General features: G+C 44.0%; 2 protein-coding genes across 3 annotated transcripts in view; both read left to right on the top strand.

Annotated features, from left to right (window-relative positions):
- Nucleotides 1–2,825, top strand: part of LOC132452947 (uncharacterized) — a 39,026-nt gene extending 36,201 nt beyond the window's left edge. The window contains exons 1-2 of one of the 2 annotated variants that reach the window (XM_060045784.1): nt 641–735; nt 1,440–2,824. In XM_060045784.1, coding sequence (XP_059901767.1) covers nt 1,458–2,027 — 570 coding nt within the window. In that variant the 5' untranslated portion in view covers nt 641–735; nt 1,440–1,457 and the 3' untranslated portion in view covers nt 2,028–2,824. Of the gene's footprint in view, nt 1–640; nt 736–1,439 lie in introns of those variants that run through there. The other variant, XM_060045789.1, reaches the window with a different exon arrangement.
- Nucleotides 2,826–7,009: 4,184 nt separating this feature from the next.
- LOC132469878 (uncharacterized) lies at nt 7,010–15,177 on the top strand. Its single transcript, XM_060067993.1, has 4 exons — nt 7,010–7,671; nt 11,648–12,101; nt 12,251–12,520; nt 14,547–15,177. The coding sequence occupies exons 1-4, from the start codon at nt 7,034–7,036 to the stop codon at nt 15,075–15,077; spliced, it is 1,893 nt and encodes a 630-aa protein (XP_059923976.1). The 5' UTR covers nt 7,010–7,033; the 3' UTR covers nt 15,078–15,177.
- The last annotated feature ends 4,802 nt before the right edge of the window (nt 15,178–19,979 follow it).

Consider the following 19,979-nt stretch of genomic DNA (forward strand, 5'->3'; position numbering starts at 1 on the left):
CCTGGCTCCCCTCCACCCACCCTATTTGGATTTGACTTTCTTTTTTTTTTTTTTTCATGTCCGGTCAGGTTTCCCTCCTGTGTGATTACTGCTCCCTCCCCTAATGGGTTTCAGCTGTTACTCGTTGCGTGCCCTGTGTGTGTTTGGCATTTACTTGTCTTTCCTATGTTCCCTGTCGGATCATTTTAGTTTGTGGTGAGTTGTGTCCTGTGTGTTACCTGTGTTACCCGCGTCACCCGTGTTCTCGGTGTTCCTTGCCTTTTGCTTTAATAAATTATCCTTTTATTGAACTGTCTGCTATTGGGTCCTACCTGCCTGCCTGCCACCCGTGACACAAAATAACTTTAGGCTCTATGGACATAGGTATATATAACTATTCTATCACTCTTGTTAGTTTTACTTTATTTTATTCTTAATTCATTGTATCTACTTGCTACCTGCACTGTCGAGGAGAACTTAGCTTAGGACACTGTAATCTCATTGCCAGCAATGACTGCTACTGCAGGTTTGCTTTGCATTTGACCAGAGTAAAGACCTTGAAGACAGATGTTTCTCTGCCTGCTCCCTCTGCCCCGCCTCCACTGAGAGCCTCGTGATACAAAGTTGGGAGTAAAAAATGGAAAAGGAAATGAAACTGAAACAAAACCCACTGTAACGAGAGACATAACGGGAACAACCCCGTTATAGTCATTCACACTCGAGCCACACACTGAGCAGGTCTGGTTTAACCCAGGGGTAAGTTATCTGTATTCTTTTGGCACCAGAAATGTGTTTGTGCATAGAATCTTTTTTGATTAAACCTGTAGGTAGGTGATAATGTAAAATGTAGTTGGAAAAAGCTATTCAAAAGATTCAAAGACCACATACACAACTACATGACTCTTAGGTAGAACTAAATAGAAAGTTGTGTTTTCCTCCAGAAAGAATGTGCTGTTTTTGATTACATTGAAATGGAAAGATTGACTGTGATTATGTAAGGTGCCTCCCCACCCTAATATTCTCCCTGGATGAGGGAGTAAACTGGGAAAAGTCATACGACCCGGGTAAGGGGTATAATAACTTTTCTTCTGCCAAAGTTTCTCAGTAATCCCCCTCCCCTCTTTCTCAGTGTATTTTTCAGTTTCTATACTACTTTGTTGACCTTTCTGGTCAATATTATGTTTGTCGTTGTGTGGCTGTTTGCTGTGTGGGCGTGTGCGTGCACACGCGCATGTGTGGATTCAAAGATAGAAAAATCAAATTCCTGTCTTTCCCTGCTGTTTTCAGCTTAATAAAAATACATTTTAACAAGCGAAATTTATTAAAAAGTTAAAGTATACCTCCACATGTTTTGTACTCTTGTCTATACGACTGTACTTGCTTTACATCTGCTCTGCAAGGCAACGTCTCTTGTATTGATTCCTTCAACAGTCGCTAACGGCTATGACTGTGTTTTGCAGGCCCATTCCTATTCAGAAATGTCCCATCAGCAGTCCTACTCCTGGGAGGAAGATGACTTTCAGCTTCCATATGGAGTTGAGAAAATTGGCCATGAACAGCCAAACTGCGGCCAGACCTACGTCATGTACCACGGCACCACCAGGACCAATGCAACGGCCATCCTGAGAGAGGGGTTCCGCCAGTCTGCGGGCGGGATGCTGGGCCGTGGCGTCTACCTCAGCCGGGACCTGAACAAGGCCGGAGCGTATCCCATCGACCCTAGTCTACCTGACTCCCAGCGGGTGGTGTTCAGGGTGAAGGTAAACGTGGGGAACGTGATCGCGATTAACCACCAGGGCCATCCTCGCCAGAATAACTGGCACGATAGCGGGTACGGGGAGGTCTTCGACACTGCCTGGTGCCCCCCGGACTGCGGCATGACGAGGAGCGGCATGGAGGAGGACTGCGTCTGGGACCCCAACCGCATCAAGATAGACAGGTGTATCACTCCAACCCAGGCCCCCTTAATGCAAGGGACTACCTTGGCTGCTACGGCGATCATAAGCTTCGGTATTATTTTATCATTGCTTTTCCCTTTTTTAAGATAGGCCCCCCAATCGGCGTAGACAATCTGATTTTTTGTTTGGGGCCCACAAAGATCAGAGGCCTATCATGAGCCAAGAACCCCCCGCCCCCCCGTCAGGATCTCTCGTCCATTCCCCCTCCCCCCCTATGTAACCTCTCAGCCCCAGGGCCCAATGGCAGGTTAAAGCAGGCCTGGCTCCAACCCCTATGGCTGGGCAAATGCCCGGCAATCGCATCTATAAATAAAGTGGGAGCTTAACTTCAACTAATGTTGAAGTTAAAAATGTGAGAACATGAACTAATTCGGCCAAAGTTCTGCTTCCTGATACAGTTGAATTATTAATAGATCATGTTTTCACTGTGTTATTCACAAAAACATTTATAAAATAAATTTGGTAAAAAACTGTTTTGAGTCCGAAGTTTTGTCCGATGCATAACAAAGGAAAACAGTCGAATAAGAACGAGAATGTTGGTTGGTGATTAGGAGGTGGTCACAAGGCATTTTACGTAGGTTTTTAATCAGCAGTTTAATTTGAAACCTAATTTACATTTAGGGCCTTTAGCCTTTTTCACACACACACACACACACACACACACACACACACACACACACACACACACACACACACACACACACACACACACACTGTGGCAACCCGGCCCCGACACGGCGGGCCTGGAAGCCCAGAGGGCAGGTAATACGAGCTGTCTACCACCCTTTTCCCCCAGAGGGCGCCAAGGGTCGCATTGGCAAGGTCCCACTCAACGCCAACGGGAGACACCTGTGTACCAGGCCAATCAGACCCAGGTGAGGGCTATAAAAGAGAAGCTGAGATGTAGTCTAAAGAACAGGAGGTATGTGACCCATGCAGGAGCAGAGAGCGGAGCGAGATTCCCTACCCGCACGGACCTTTGCCCCAGGACCCGGTCTAGAGAAGACCACAGGAGACCACGGAAGGACCTCCTCTCCTGGATACCGGGACAGCGCGTGAGACACGACCACAGCGTCCCCAGTGGCTCACGGAGCCCAGACTCTTTATTTGTATAGTTTGCATTGATGGGTGTTTCCCCTTTTTTCCGTTCTTTGGAATTAATAAACGTGCCTTGTTGGCAGTTTGAGCAGCAGAGATGAGGACCCCTGTCCACTGGAAACATATAGGGCAGAGGTGTGTAAATCCTTAAAGGAGACATATTATGGTGTTTTCACAACAAGTAAACATAGTATTTAGGTTCCAGAAAATATGTTTTTGAAGCGGTTTGCTGGAAATAGCTTTAAGGAGAACAAAATCTCGCCTTCCGCTATTCCCCCCTATTAAAGTCCCTTCAGAATGCGCTGTTTCTGGTGTCTGTAGCTTTAATGCAAATGAGCTCCTGTCCATTGACCAATGAGCTGCCAGACTGAACCACAGAATGGAGAAGGGATTGTTGCCGTTTGCGGACTCCTGGAGCTCTTTATCTCTATCATATCATATAATATAATAATAATAATAATAATAATATTATGTATGGGTATTTATATAATATGTTTTTGAAGCGGTTCAAAAACATAATATCACGGCCAAAAGCTGTGTGCGCCTCGGATGGTATTATGAATCATAAAGAATGGGTCTGACGTCTGGCACTTCCACAACAAGTAAAGACTCGTAGTGGGGGACATCTCGGCCATGGTTGAGAGGAATTGGGGGAAAGGAACTTTGGCCATGACTCTCTGAAGTCCATGAACCGCGACATGGAGGAGAAAGGGATTGTACTCCGGGAGCTGCCGGACTTGCCGCCGAGCTCCTCGCGCCGGAGCAGTTCAGCTCCCGGAGTACCCCTGCCAGAGCAGCCGGAAAGCTTCGGCGGCAGTTCAGCTCCCGGAGTTGCTGGACGGCCGGTGGCGGCCAGGACGGCTTCGACGGCGGCAGTCCGGCGGGGGCAGCTCAGCGGAGTGCAATCCCTTTCTCCTCTATGTCTCCTCCTCCGGACTGCCGCCGAAGCGTCGGCGGCAGTCCGGCAGAGAGAGGGATTGTACCCCCGGAGCTGGGCTAGTGGGGGGAAGTGGGAGGTAATATTCAACTGTGCCCCCTTCCTACGTAGGAGTGGGCGCCGAAACTGACTCGCTCGTTTGGTAACTGTGGGCGGGGTGCTTTCAGAAATGCATATCTCACTCAAAGGATCATGTACAGACTTTTTCCAAAGTTTGTATGCGTGTGGGAGCACCAGAGACCCAAAACAACATCCCAAATCCCTGGAAAAGTGTTGTTTTCATAATGTGTCCCCTTTGAAAACAGCAAAAAGCAGAAAAGAGTACCTGGCACAAAAAATGCCCCCTTGCCTGGACATTATCCCTTGAAGAGTAATCAAGGTGTGTGCAGACCAGCTGGCAGATGTATTCACGGACATCTTCAACAGTTTGTAGTCCACACATGTCTCAAAAGGAGCCCATTGTCCCCGTCCCCAAGAAAACCAAAACCCTCAGTTGAAATGACTACCGGCCCGTAGCACTCACATCATGAGGTGCCTCGAACTGCTGGTCAAAACCCACATCACCTCTTCACTGCCTGACTCCCTGGAACCACTACAGTTCGCCTACAGCAGGGATGGGCAACTTTCATGATAAAGAGGGCCACAATTCTTCATCATCACCATCAGAAGGGCCATGTGACTTCAACTAGACGTAAACTGAGAGAAGCTACACATTTTTGAATTTGTTGGATATGATTTGCTGTATCCTGGTGCATTTTGGGGATGGCCACTACCTACAAAGTCCTCCACATTCATAAACTATGTATGGTATGTTGATTGAACCAGAATTACTTAGTATTTCGATCAGTGCAAAGGGCTCACATACATCATCATTCAATGATGTCACATAACTGAAAAACAGTTGCCCAACATTAAGTGCAACAACTCAATGGACTCAAACCCAACAAGCATGATATTCACGCATACGACCCGATGCGGGCCGTATGCGGCCCGCATCGGGTCTACAGAGGGTCTACAGAGGACGCCATCTTCCTCACCCTTCAAACTGCCCTCTCCAACCTGGACCAGGAAAAACCGCACATGAAGATATCCGGCAGGGCACAGGCAGAATCTGTTGTTGGCAGGCGGAAGGCAGGCTCGAGACCACCGGGACAGAGACAGAGTAGGCAGGTCGGGGACAGGCAGGGTCGATACCGGGGAATCAGTCCGGAAAACGCTGGAGAGTCTAGTACGGATGACATAGGACAAACTGGCACTGAGTGAACTGAGATGAGAGTCTGTATGCCAGGTTGAATAGGGATCAGAGGAAGCTGAGCGCAACAGGGGAGGGGAGTTATAGGAGGAATTAAACGAGTCCGGTTGTGTTTTTCGAGTTACGTGTACTTTTAAATAAAGTACAGAATGCCAAGAATCCGTGTCCTTGTCTTCCGACCTATAAACAGACCCACTGCCGGTTATAGTGAAGGGTGTTACCCCCGAAAGGACATCGGCCCTGGAGGGAACGTCTCCCCTGTGCCCCCCGACTACGGCCTGAGAGCCAAGGAACAGGAAAGGTGTAACAACAGCTTCTAAATGATTAGAGATTGAGAGCGATGATTAGAAGAAACGAAGACTATCGAAATCTGCACTGTGATCACCCCAACAAACACACACAAAATAACGTTGAACTTAGGTACTATCCTATACTACTGGAAATATATATGAAAATTGTATCACTCTTGTTGGTTTTACTTTATGTTATTCATATTTTATTACTGTCGAGGAGAACTTGGCTTAGAAGACTGGAATTGAATTGCCAGCAGTGACTGCTACTGCATGCTTGCTTTGCATTTGACAAAACAAAGACGTTGAACCCTGTTGTGTCTCTGTCTGCTTCCTCTGCCCCGCCTCCACTGAGAGCATCCTGTTCGAAAGTTTGACGAGGAAAAGAAAGTGATGTGAAAGTGAAACAAAACTCCAAGCCACACTGTTATGAGCCATATAATAGGAACAACCCAGTTATAGTCATTCACACTCTACCCACACACTGAGCAGGTCTGGTTTAACCCACGGGTAAGTTATCTGTCACTGTATTATTTTGGCGCCAGAAATTGTTTTTTTCTTTTGCATTGCGGGGGCAAATATTTGTGCATAGCATTGGTTTTGATTAAACGTGTAGGCAATTATGTAAAATCTACGGTAGTCTGGAAAACACTATTCAAAAGATTAAAAGACCACATACACAACTACATGACTCTTAGGTAGGCCAAAATAGAAAGTTGTGTTTTCCTCCAGAATCTTTCTGGAGAGAGAGAGAGAGAGTGAGTGAGCTCCACGGCACTGCCTTCGTGTCGTCTTGACGATCTGCCAATCGAGCCTGTTAATCCGAAGTGGATATTTTATTGCAGAAGTGCAATAGGAGCTCTGCACAGAAATGGAAAGATTTGATAGATCAGACTGTGATCATGGAAGGTGTCTCTCCACCCTCGTATTCTCCCTGGATGAGGGACTTCATGTCCTGCACTAAACTGGAAAAAAGTCATACGACCCGGGTCAGGGAACTTCTACATCAAAAAATTGCGCACTTTTCTTCTACGGAAGTTTCTCAGTAATCTCCCTCCCCCCTTCCTCACTGTATTTTCATTTCATTTTACGTTATGCTACGTCGTTGGGATTTGGTCCATTCTATATATTATCAATGAACATATTTTAGTAGTAGTATTATTTGTAAGTATTATTATTATATATATTTTTCCCTTTTGTTATTTAACAGTAAGGTCATCCTTGCCGGTCAGAGGTGTGTGTGTGTGTCTTTGTGTGGCTGTTCATTTGTTGTGTAGGCGTGTGCGTCCACTCGTGCTTGTGTGGATTCAGAGATAAAAAAAATCGAATTCCTGTCTATCCCTGCTGTTGTCAGTTAAATAAAAATAATTGTTGGCGAGAGAGAAATTATTCAAAAGTGAAAGTATACCTCCACATTTTTGTACTCTTGTCTATACTGTACTTGTTTAACATCTGCTCTGCATGGCAACGTCTTGTGTTGTTTCCTTCAACAGTCGCTAACGGCTATTCCTATTCAAAAATGTACCATCAGCTGTTCAAGTCCTTGGAGTACGCTGCCCTTCACCTTCTAAATGGGTTTGACAGAATTGGCCATGAACAGCCAAACTGCGATCAGACCTACGTCATGTACCACGGCACCACCTGGACCAATGCAACGGCCATCCAGCGCGATGGTTTCAAACAGTCTGCGGGCGGGATGCTGGGCCGTGGCGTCTACCTCAGCTGTGACCTGAACAAGGCCAGCAGGTATCCCATCAACACTCCTGACTCAGAGCGGGTGGTGTTAATGGTGGAGGTCAACGTGGGGAACGTGATCGCGATTAACTACCAGGGCCATCCTCGCCAGAAGAACTGGCATGATCGCCGGTTCAGGGAGTCTTACGACACTGCCTGGTGCCCCCCGGACTGCGGCATGACGAAGAGCGGCTTGGAGGAGGACTGCGTCTGGGACCCAGGCCGCATCAAGATAGTCAAGTGTATCGCTCCGATCACGAGGTCGGAGGGGTCGGAGAGGTCAGAGGGGTCGGAGAGGTCGGAGGGGTCGGGGGGGTCAGGGGGGTCGGAGGGGTCAGGGGGGTCGGAGGGGTCGGAGAGGTCGGAGGGGTCGGAGGGGTCCGGGGGGTCGGAGGAGTCGGAGGGGTCCGGGGGGTCGGAGGGGTCCGGGGGGTCGGGGGGGTCCGGGGGGTCGGAGGGGTCAGGGGGGTCGGAGGGGTCCGGGGGGTCGGAGGGGTCAGGGGGGTCGGAGGGGTCCGGGGGGTCAGGGGGGTCGGGGGGGTCGGAGGGGTCCGGGGGGTCAGGGGGGTCGGGGGGGTCGGAGGGGTCCGGGGGGTCAGGGGGGTCGGAGGGGTCCGGGGGGTCCGGGGGGTCGGGGGGGTCGGAGGGGTCCGGGGGGTCAGGGGGGTCGGAGGGGTCCGGGGGGTCGGAGGGGTCCGGGGGGTCGGAGGGGTCTGGGGGGTCGGAGGGGTCCGGGGGGTCGGAGGGGTCCGGGGGGTCGGAGGAGTCTGATTCTTAAAGATCATGTTTTTCATCGTGTCATTTCCAAAAACATTTTATAAAAATAAATTGAGTATAAAAAAGTTTGGAGTCTGAAGTTTGGTCCGAAGCATAACGAAGGAAAACAGTCGAATAAGAACGAGAATGTTGGTTGGTGATTAGGAGGAGGTCACAAGGCATTTGATGTAGGTTTTTCGTCACTTACAGCTTTAAATACGCTATTGTTGTCGTTTGTGCTGATATGGGATGTCTATGCTCTCTATGATGAAGTCGTCCTTATCGAAATGAGCACTGCAGACACGGTGATCCTTCTGCATCAGCATCTCGATTGGCGTCTCAATGTCCATAATCAAACAATAAGCCACTGGTCTACCAGAGATCGATCATTGTACCGTGATGGCAGTCTATGGAAAGTTTCTGGGTGTAACTTTTCATTTGTTTTCCGAAGCCGGGGAAACACAAACACGAACCATCTCTCTCTCTTGACTTCAAGCTGTAGATGGGTCGCCTTCTCCGGTGCTTGAACTGTCCTTCACGCTATGCGCTAATCACGTGTGCAGTGCGTCATCTGACAACAACGTGCCGTGCTTGATTGTAGCGAACAGATATTTTGTAACTGTAACCTACATATGCAAGTCCTTTAATTTACGTGTCAACACTATATTATTTATAAATATGAATTATATAAATTGGGGGTTAGAAACGTATACTTCCATGGTCGGTAAACAATGCGAGTGTACTCGTTCGTGATGCTACAATGCTACAATGCTAACAAACGAGATGCTAGAAAACAAGAATATTTCTGCATCCGGTATGTCACAGACTAGGGCGTGTCTAGGCGCCCATGATGCGTAAGAATATCTCTCCTTGATGTCACTGAGCAGCTTTCATAGGAATGAATGGGCGGATATTTTTCAGTCGGTGGTCCATTCTTTTTATGTCCAGACGGTGAACCAAGCGAAAAGACTACAACCAAACGTGAACACGCCCCCTTTCCGTTTCCGGCCAACAAGCAATGATTCTAGGAGGTATTCTAGTCCGCAGAGCAATGAGCCAGAGAACTAACGTTCAATGAACGTGTTCAGGCACAACACTGGATTACAGGGGTGCACCAGTCCAGTACTATACTAAAACCAGCTTCCCAGCTTCAGTCCAGACTTGTCTTTTTACACAGGCCTTTCTACCAGTAGATAGACAAGGACTTCTGGGTGGTTCTACTGACATGTTGGGAGAAAACACTTAGCCTGCTGTGCTTAAAAGATAGTATCACGTCATGTCTTGTGATGTGGAGAACATTTCAGCTGCAACATTAGCATATTGATATCCAACTTTTGGATATGAGATAGGTTTTTGATATTTGTGATGTGTGAGGTGTAAAAAAGAACAGAAATCTACACTGAAAATAAAAACATGTGACTGCAATGCAAAAATAACATTTTTTTTACTAAATTGTGGCAGGATATTTGACATAGCAAATAATTGTACATTGTCGTTCAAATTGTAACTTAAAAATAAAACAGATTTCAGCTGAAAAAGGAAAGAACACTTCAAACCTTGAACTTTTTTCTGTATTTACCAAAGTGAACCACCAAATGTCATGGCTTCTTGCACTGCCTTTCTCTGTCTTGCTTTGAACAATAAAACCCAATTATTAATGTTACTTTCACAAAAAGTAATGAGTAATAGTGCCTCTTAAAGTTAACACGATTGTAAATAAATACAATCAAAACACAACTCGCAAATATGGGTTCTTATGGACATAATACATAACTAAAATAAGCTGTTGTTGACACACAGTGCTGCTAGAAAGTATATCGACCTCTTGAGCCTAAATGGAATTTTATTTAACCATTATTAATTCATTTTAATCAATAGTATGTTTTACATTATATAACAGGTGTGTGTTTATTAAAAAAAAAAATCTCCAGAAATCAATTGTGTAGTTAAAGATTCAAATAAAACAATTATTTGCTTACTTGTGTGCAAAAGTTAGTAAACCTTGAGCTGCATTGCTTATATCAAGCAGGTAAACACAATCAGGTGGGACACATTTAGTGATTAACCTGAATGGGTTCACTTTGGTGAGCCTAAACCTACCTGGTTTGATCTGTTTTATCTAGTGCCGCCCAATTTCTTCCCTAATGATCTCTCATTACATTGGTCCATTTCATCACTACATTTGTCCCACCTGATTGTGTTTACCTGCTCGATTTAAGCAATGCAGCTCAGGGTTCACTTACTTTTTCACACACAAGTGGGCAAATAATTCGTTTTAACAATTGTTTTTCGGAAAATGTAAATGTGGAATTTATAAGCACATCTGTTATTTCATATAAAAAAATACTGGTTTTGATAAAAATGAATTAATAATGGTTAAATTAGAGGTTCACATACTTTCAAGCAGCACTGTAGCCTTGTGAGACCAAATAATTTAACATTGTCATCCACATTGAAGCTTAAAAATAAAACATGCTCTGTATTTATAGTAAGTGAACCACTAAATGTCACAAAATAATTAAACATTCACAAGATAATGCTTGAAACATATCATTTAATGTCTAATACATCTAGATTATGTGGAACTTTCACCTTTTGCATTAAATTACAAAAAAATAGCCTTTCCCTGATATTCTAATATTATGAGATGCACATGTGAACCACTTAATGTCAATAAGTGCTTATTCTGCTGCCCAAAACTCTTAATGCTGACAAATAAAACCCAATTAGTAATGTTATTTTCACAAAAGGTAATCAGTAATACATAGTGACTTTCTTAAAGCTCGCAAGATTGTAAATAAATACAATCAAAACACAACTGGCAAATATGGGTATGAACATAATACATTTAATACATAAAAAAAATAAGCTGTTGCTGACATAGCTTTGTGAGAACAAATGATTTTACAATGTCATTCCAATTGTAACTTGTGCAGACAACAGGCTCCCAGCATCCATTTTCTCAAACTGTCCCATGTTGTCGCTTGTCAAGTATTCATGAACGAACAACAAGCTGGAGAGTGGAGACCGTAGGTCGGAGGTTCCAAGACAGTGGCACACTTGATCCACCAGGGGGCACAGCACAGGATCCATCCTCCTCCCTGCTCTGGTTAATGTCTGATGTAGTTGATTATTCTGCGGTGTTCTTTTTGAGCCATTTTCGGATATCCATTGCTAAATGCTTAAATGTCGCTGCCGTGCACGCCATAGATATACTATACACATGGGTGCGCATATTTTGCACCGGACGCCAGCCGCCGTCCGGGGCGCAGTTGCGCACCTGTCATAATAATAATAACGTTCTTATCGGTTTAGTGAACAAAATAAACGCCGCAAACAACAGTAGGCTATTTAATGTAAATTGCCACAAGTTTAATTACAATTTGTTTTGTGAGCAAGTATTTCATTATTTTTTATCATATTTCTATAAACAATGTTAACTCCCTCCTTTTTTCAATTGAGGGTGAAAACAATTTTTTTTGGGGGTGCAATGCATGCTTATGCATCCCCGTAGAACCGGGCCTGACCCGAGCAGACCACGCGTTCCAGCTCCGCACCTGACGTGTTGGGGGGTCCCCGCAGAATTCCTTGACTTCAGAGAGGAGTTCAGCAAGGTCAGCGCTACCTCTTTTCCACCGCATAGACCTCACGACTGCGAGATCGACCTCCAACCCGGCTCCGTTCCGCCTACGGGCCGCCTGTACGCCCTGGCCGCCCCTGAGGGAGAAGCAATGGGCACGTACGTTAATAATTCTCTATTGGCGGGCATCATCCGCCCTTCCTCATCCCCGGCAGGAGCGGGGTTTTTCTTTGTTGCAAAGAGGGATAATTTGCTTCGTCCTTACATTGACTATCGAGGGTTGAACAACATTCTGATAAAGAATCATTACCCTCTGCCACTCATTGCATATGCCTTTGACGAGCTTCTAGAAGGCGCCACCATCTACGCCAAGCTCGACCTACACAACGCCTGTCATCTGGTTTGGATCCGCGAGGGACACAAATGGAAGTCTGCTTTCAACACCCCCTCCGGCCACTGCGAGTACCTGGTGATGCCCTTCGGCTTCACAAATGCCCTGAATATCTTCCAAGCCCTGGTGAACAATGTGCTGCGAGATATGCTGAACAAGTTTGTGTTCGTCTCCCATGGCGACATCTTGATCTTCTCCCGGTCCAAGAGACGAACACGTCCACCAGGTCCAGGCGGTCCTGCAGTGCCTATTAGAGAACTCCCTCTTCGTCAAAGTGTGAGTTCCACGTCCCATCTGCCTCCTTCCTGGGGTACATCGTAGGGAGGGGGGCCGGGCTGACGGACTCAGCCAAGGTCTCCGCCGTCACTACCTGGTCCGTCCCGCACTCCCGCAAACAGCTTCAACGTTTCCTGGGTTTCGCCAACTTCTACCGGAGGTTCAACAGAGGTTACAGCGCGGTGGCAACCCCCCTCACGGCCCTCGCCTCCTCAAAAGTGCCTTTCCAGTGGACGTTGGCCGCCCATGACGCCTTCCAGGCCCTCAAGGTTCACTTCGGCCCCCAATCCTGTCAATGCCGGATCCTGAACGGCAGTTCGTGGTCGAGGTGGACGTCTCTGATGTGGGAGTCGGGGTTGTCCTATCCCAGACGGTTGCCACCGAACAAAAGCTGCACCCCTGCGCCTTCTTCTCTAGGCGGAAACCCAGTCAATACATAGCTCTTTTAACGCTTAGGATTACAGTACCGTAATACAATTACATAATTATGTAAGTTTTAAAAGCAATGTACGCGATGACGCCATTTCGGCTAACTTCCTGTCCGTTTGGCAGTTAGACCTCGCTTACTCGACCCCACTTCACCACATGAATCTCTTAAAGTTTTCTATACAACGAATTCCTAAATGGATCATCATCGATTACTAAAATGAGTGGGTGGAGGAATTTCCCTTTGTTCTTCCACGCCCTAATGAAATGATTTCCAGTTAGACAGCTTTCCACAAAGCCTACTGCTCCCCAATCACATCCTTCATCATGAAGTCCTTCGAGCGGGTAGTCAAAACCCACATCACCTCTTCAATGCCTGACTCCTTGGAGCCACTACAGTTCGCTACAGGCCAAACAGGTCTACAGAGGACGCCATCTCCCTCGCCCTCCACACTGCCCTATCCAACCTGGAACAGGAGAATCAGCACACGAACCACCAGGTTCAAGGACAGCTTCTTCTCACAAATGATTCGAGATTGAGAGCGATGATTAGAATAAACTATCGAAAGACTATCGAAATCTGCACTGTGATCACCCCAACAAACACGCACAAAATAATGTTGAACTTAGGTACTATGTATACTACTGGACATATATATGAAAATATTATCACTCTTGTTAGTGATAAAGAGCATGCTTGCTTTGCATTTGACAAAATAAAGACGTTGAACCCTGTTGTGTCTCTGTCTGTTCCCTCTGCCCCGTCTCCACTGAGAGCAACCTGTTTGAAAATTTGAGGAGGAAAAAAAAGTGACAAGAAAGTGAAACAAAACTCTACGAGCTATATAATAGGAACAACCCAGTTATAGTCATTCACACTCTACCCACACACTGAGCAGGTCTGGTTTAACCCACGGGTAAGTTATCTGAATTATTTTGGCGCCAGATATTGCTTTTTTCTTTTCCATTCCGGGAGCAAATATTTTTGCACAGCATTCGTTTTGATTAAATGTGTAGTAGGCAATTATGTAAAATCTAGTCTTGAAAAATCGATTCAAAAGTTAAAAGACCACATACACAACTACATACCTCTTAGGTAGAACAAAATAGAAAGTTGTGTTTTCCTCGAGAAAGAATGTTCTGTTTTAGTTTACATTGACACATTCTCCCTGGATGAGGGACTTCATGTTCTGCACTAAACTGGGACAAGTCATACGACCCGGGTCAGGGAACTTCTACATCAAAAAATGGTGCACTTTTCTTCCACGGAAGTTTCTCAGTAATCTCCCTCCCCCCATCCTCAGTGTATTTTTCATTTAATTTTACGTTTCTCTGCTACGTCGTTGAGATTTGATCCATTCTATATATTATCAATGAATATATTTTATTTTAGTAGTATTATTATTTGTAAGTATTATTATTGTTATTATTGAATTTTTTCCCTTTTGTTAGGGTGAGGTCATCCTTTCCGGTCAGAGGTGTGTGTGTGTGTGTGTGTGTGTGTGTGTGTGTGTGTGTGTGTGTGTGTGTGTGTGTGTGTGTGTGTGTGTGTGTGTGTGTGTGTGTGTGTGTGTGTGTGTGTCTTTGTGTGGCTGTTCATTTGTTGTGCAGGCGTGTGCGTCCACTCGTGCTTGTGTGGATTCAGAGATACTTTTTTTTTTTTAATAATTCCTGTCTATCCCTGCTGTTTTAGTTCAATAAAAATAAATGTTAACGAGAGAGAAAGTATTCAAAAGTGAAAGTATACCTCCACATGTTTTGTACTCTTGTCTATACTGTAGGCCTACTTGTTTACATCTGCTCTGAAAGGCAACGTCTCGTGTATTGATTCCTTCAACAGTCGCTAACGGCTATGATTGTGTTTTGCAGGCACATTCCTATTCAAAAATGTACCATCAGCAGTCTTACTCCTGGGAGGAAGATGACTTTCAGCTTCCATATGGAGTTGAGAAAATTGGCCATGAAAAGCCAAATTGCGGTCAGACCTACGTCATGTACCACGGCACCACCAGGACCAATGCAACGGCCATCCAGAGAGAGGGGTTCCGCCAGTCTGCGGACGGGCTGCTGGGCCGTGGCGTCTACCTCAGCCGTGACCTGAACAAGGCCAGCAGGTATCCCATCGACCCCAGTCTACCTGACTCAGAGCGGGTGGTGATCAGGGTGGAGGTCAACGTGGGGAACGTGATTGCAATTAACTTCCAGGGCCATCCTCGCCAGAAGAACTGGCATGATCGCCGGTTCAAGGAGTCTTACGACACTGCCTGGTGCCCCCCGGACTACCGCATGACGAGGAGCGGCATGGAGGAGGACTGCGTCTGGGACCCCAACCGCATCAAGATAGACAGGTGTATCGCTCCGACCCCTATGGCTGGGCCAAAGCCCGGCCATCGCTTCTAGAAATAGAGTGGGAGAACACCTCATGTTGAGGTTAAAAATATTAGAAGATTTGCCCCATTCGGTCAAAGCTCTGCTTTTTGATACAATTTGAATTTTAAAAAAATCATGTTTTTCATCTTGTCATTCCCAAAAACATTTTATGAAAATAAATTTGGTATAAAAGAGTTTTGAGTCTGAAGTTTTGTCCGATGCATAACAAAGGAAAACAGTCGACAGTAACGAAAATATTGGTTGGTGATCAGGAGGAGGTCACAAGGCATTTTACGTAGGTTTTTCGTCAGCCGTTTAATTTGTATCCTAATTAACATTTAGGGCCTTTTGCAGACGGTTTAATCCAAAGCGATTTACAATAAGATTTTTTTTTTAAATCAGCAGAAATAGAGCGATGTAACGTCTTCTTTGCCAAACAAATCAGTGTGGTAAAGTTGGTTTTATATTGGACGTTGGATATTCGACACATTCGAATAATCTATTTAGCACTGGCTTTGATGTACGAATTTGTGTCTAACCAACTTAGATGTGTTATTACAAGGCCTGTCTATGTAAAGCAAAAAATGTTATACAAAAAAACCATATTTTGATTTAATATAATTTTTAATGTTGATAAATGCTTTAAAACTATTATATGGCCTAACATTTTCTACTTACCCTTTTCAAAACACATAGGGTGAACTCAGCTAACTGCCCTACACATAACACAAAGCTTATTCTCAAAAAAAAAAACACTGTTTGATCTTATACAATTTTTAAATGTTAAATGCTATAAATCTATTATGCGGCTTAACCTTTTGACCTACACATGTCAAAACACTTGTGATGAACTCAGTTTACTGTCCTACACATAACACAAAGCTTTTTTTTTATTTCCAAAAAAACACCTTTTGATTTTATACTATTTTTTTAATGTTAAAAACAGGCTATAAATTTATTATGCAGCTTGACCTTTTGACCTACCCATATCAAAACACATCTGGTGTAATCAACTAAGTGCCCCACACATAACACAAAGCTTATTTTTTCCAAAAAAACACCTTTTGATTTTATACAATTTTTTTAATGTTAAAAAAGGCCATAAATCTATTAGGCGGCTTGACCTTTTGACCTACCCATATCAAAACTGCGTGGAGGACTGCGTCTGGGACCCAGGCCGCATCAAGATAGTCAAGTGTATCGCTCCGATCACGAGGTCGGAGGGGTCGGAGAGGTCAGAGGGGTCGGAGAGGTCGGAGGGGTCGGAGGAGTCTGATTCTTAAAGATCATGTTTTTCATCGTGTCATTTCCAAAAACATTTTATAAAAATAAATTTTGTCTAAAAAAGTTTGGAGTCTGAAGTTTGGTCCGAAGCATAACGAAGGAAAATAGTCGAATAAGAACGAGAATGTTGGTTGGTGATTAGGAGGAGGTCGCAAGGCATTTGATGTAGGTTTTTCGTCACTTACAGCTTTAAATACGCTATTGTTGTCGTTTGTGCTGATATGGGATGTCTATGCTCTCTATGATGAAGTCGTCCTTATCGAAATGAGCACTGCAGACACGGTGATCCTTCTGCATCAGCATCTCGATTGGCGTCTCAATGTCCATAATCAAACAATAAGCCACTGGTCTACCAGAGATCGATCATTGTACCGTGATGGCAGTCTATGGAAAGTTTCTGGGTGTAACTTTTCATTTGTTTTCCGAAGCCGGGGAAACACAAACACGAACCATCTCTCTCTCTTGACTTCAAGCTGTAGATGGGTCGCCTTCTCCGGTGCTTGAACTGTCCTTCACGCTATGCGCTAATCACGTGTGCAGTGCGTCATCTGACAACAACGTGCCGTGCTTGATTGTAGCGAACAGATATTTTGTAACTGTAACCTACATATGCAAGTCCTTTAATTTACGTGTCAACACTATATTATTTATAAATATGAATTATATAAATTGGGGGTTAGAAACGTATACTTCCATGGTCGGTAAACAATGCGAGTGTACTCGTTCGTGATGCTACAATGCTACAATGCTAACAAACGAGATGCTAGAAAACAAGAATATTTCTGCATCCGGTATGTCACAGACTAGGGCGTGTCTAGGCGCCCATGATGCGTAAGAATATCTCTCCTTGATGTCACTGAGCAGCTTTCATAGGAATGAATGGGCGGATATTTTTCAGTCGGTGGTCCATTCTTTTTATGTCCAGACGGTGAACCAAGCGAAAAGACTACAACCAAACGTGAACACGCCCCCTTTCCGTTTCCGGCCAACAAGCAATGATTCTAGGAGGTATTCTAGTCCGCAGAGCAATGAGCCAGAGAACTAACGTTCAATGAACGTGTTCAGGCACAACACTGGATTACAGGGGTGCACCAGTCCAGTACTATACTAAAACCAGCTTCCCAGCTTCAGTCCAGACTTGTCTTTTTACACAGGCCTTTCTACCAGTAGATAGACAAGGACTTCTGGGTGGTTCTACTGACATGTTGGGAGAAAACACTTAGCCTGCTGTGCTTAAAAGATAGTATCACGTCATGTCTTGTGATGTGGAGAACATTTCAGCTGCAACATTAGCATATTGATATCCAACTTTTGGATATGAGATAGGTTTTTGATATTTGTGATGTGTGAGGTGTAAAAAAGAACAGAAATCTACACTGAAAATAAAAACATGTGACTGCAATGCAAAAATAACATTTTTTTTACTAAATTGTGGCAGGATATTTGACATAGCAAATAATTGTACATTGTCGTTCAAATTGTAACTTAAAAATAAAACAGATTTCAGCTGAAAAAGGAAAGAACACTTCAAACCTTGAACTTTTTTCTGTATTTACCAAAGTGAACCACCAAATGTCATGGCTTCTTGCACTGCCTTTCTCTGTCTTGCTTTGAACAATAAAACCCAATTATTAATGTTACTTTCACAAAAAGTAATGAGTAATAGTGCCTCTTAAAGTTAACACGATTGTAAATAAATACAATCAAAACACAACTCGCAAATATGGGTTCTTATGGACATAATACATAACTAAAATAAGCTGTTGTTGACACACAGTGCTGCTAGAAAGTATATCGACCTCTTGAGCCTAAATGGAATTTTATTTAACCATTATTAATTCATTTTAATCAATAGTATGTTTTACATTATATAACAGGTGTGTGTTTATTAAAAAAAAAAATCTCCAGAAATCAATTGTGTAGTTAAAGATTCAAATAAAACAATTATTTGCTTACTTGTGTGCAAAAGTTAGTAAACCTTGAGCTGCATTGCTTATATCAAGCAGGTAAACACAATCAGGTGGGACACATTTAGTGATTAACCTGAATGGGTTCACTTTGGTGAGCCTAAACCTACCTGGTTTGATCTGTTTTATCTAGTGCCGCCCAATTTCTTCCCTAATGATCTCTCATTACATTGGTCCATTTCATCACTACATTTGTCCCACCTGATTGTGTTTACCTGCTCGATTTAAGCAATGCAGCTCAGGGTTCACTTACTTTTTCACACACAAGTGGGCAAATAATTCGTTTTAACAATTGTTTTTCGGAAAATGTAAATGTGGAATTTATAAGCACATCTGTTATTTCATATAAAAAAATACTGGTTTTGATAAAAATGAATTAATAATGGTTAAATTAGAGGTTCACATACTTTCAAGCAGCACTGTAGCCTTGTGAGACCAAATAATTTAACATTGTCATCCACATTGAAGCTTAAAAATAAAACATGCTCTGTATTTATAGTAAGTGAACCACTAAATGTCACAAAATAATTAAACATTCACAAGATAATGCTTGAAACATATCATTTAATGTCTAATACATCTAGATTATGTGGAACTTTCACCTTTTGCATTAAATTACAAAAAAATAGCCTTTCCCTGATATTCTAATATTATGAGATGCACATGTGAACCACTTAATGTCAATAAGTGCTTATTCTGCTGCCCAAAACTCTTAATGCTGACAAATAAAACCCAATTAGTAATGTTATTTTCACAAAAGGTAATCAGTAATACATAGTGACTTTCTTAAAGCTCGCAAGATTGTAAATAAATACAATCAAAACACAACTGGCAAATATGGGTATGAACATAATACATTTAATACATAAAAAAAATAAGCTGTTGCTGACATAGCTTTGTGAGAACAAATGATTTTACAATGTCATTCCAATTGTAACTTGTGCAGACAACAGGCTCCCAGCATCCATTTTCTCAAACTGTCCCATGTTGTCGCTTGTCAAGTATTCATGAACGAACAACAAGCTGGAGAGTGGAGACCGTAGGTCGGAGGTTCCAAGACAGTGGCACACTTGATCCACCAGGGGGCACAGCACAGGATCCATCCTCCTCCCTGCTCTGGTTAATGTCTGATGTAGTTGATTATTCTGCGGTGTTCTTTTTGAGCCATTTTCGGATATCCATTGCTAAATGCTTAAATGTCGCTGCCGTGCACGCCATAGATATACTATACACATGGGTGCGCATATTTTGCACCGGACGCCAGCCGCCGTCCGGGGCGCAGTTGCGCACCTGTCATAATAATAATAACGTTCTTATCGGTTTAGTGAACAAAATAAACGCCGCAAACAACAGTAGGCTATTTAATGTAAATTGCCACAAGTTTAATTACAATTTGTTTTGTGAGCAAGTATTTCATTATTTTTTATCATATTTCTATAAACAATGTTAACTCCCTCCTTTTTTCAATTGAGGGTGAAAACAATTTTTTTTGGGGGTGCAATGCATGCTTATGCATCCCCGTAGAACCGGGCCTGACCCGAGCAGACCACGCGTTCCAGCTCCGCACCTGACGTGTTGGGGGGTCCCCGCAGAATTCCTTGACTTCAGAGAGGAGTTCAGCAAGGTCAGCGCTACCTCTTTTCCACCGCATAGACCTCACGACTGCGAGATCGACCTCCAA

Source organism: Gadus macrocephalus, chromosome 2, assembly GCF_031168955.1.
Source record: "Gadus macrocephalus chromosome 2, ASM3116895v1".
In the NCBI taxonomy this organism is placed as follows: domain Eukaryota; kingdom Metazoa; phylum Chordata; class Actinopteri; order Gadiformes; family Gadidae; genus Gadus; species Gadus macrocephalus.

Excerpts from the sequence above, each read along its gene's own strand:
- LOC132469878 (XM_060067993.1), top strand. The coding sequence starts at position 7,034 with ATGTACCATCAGCTGTTCAAGTCCTTGGAGTACGCTGCCCTTCACCTT. Across the intron at positions 12,102-12,250 it reads TGAATATCTTCCAAGCCCTG|TGTGAGTTCCACGTCCCATC; the intron begins GTGAACAATGTG and ends TCTTCGTCAAAG. Across the intron at positions 12,521-14,546 it reads ACGCCTTCCAGGCCCTCAAG|GCACATTCCTATTCAAAAAT; the intron begins GTTCACTTCGGC and ends TGTGTTTTGCAG.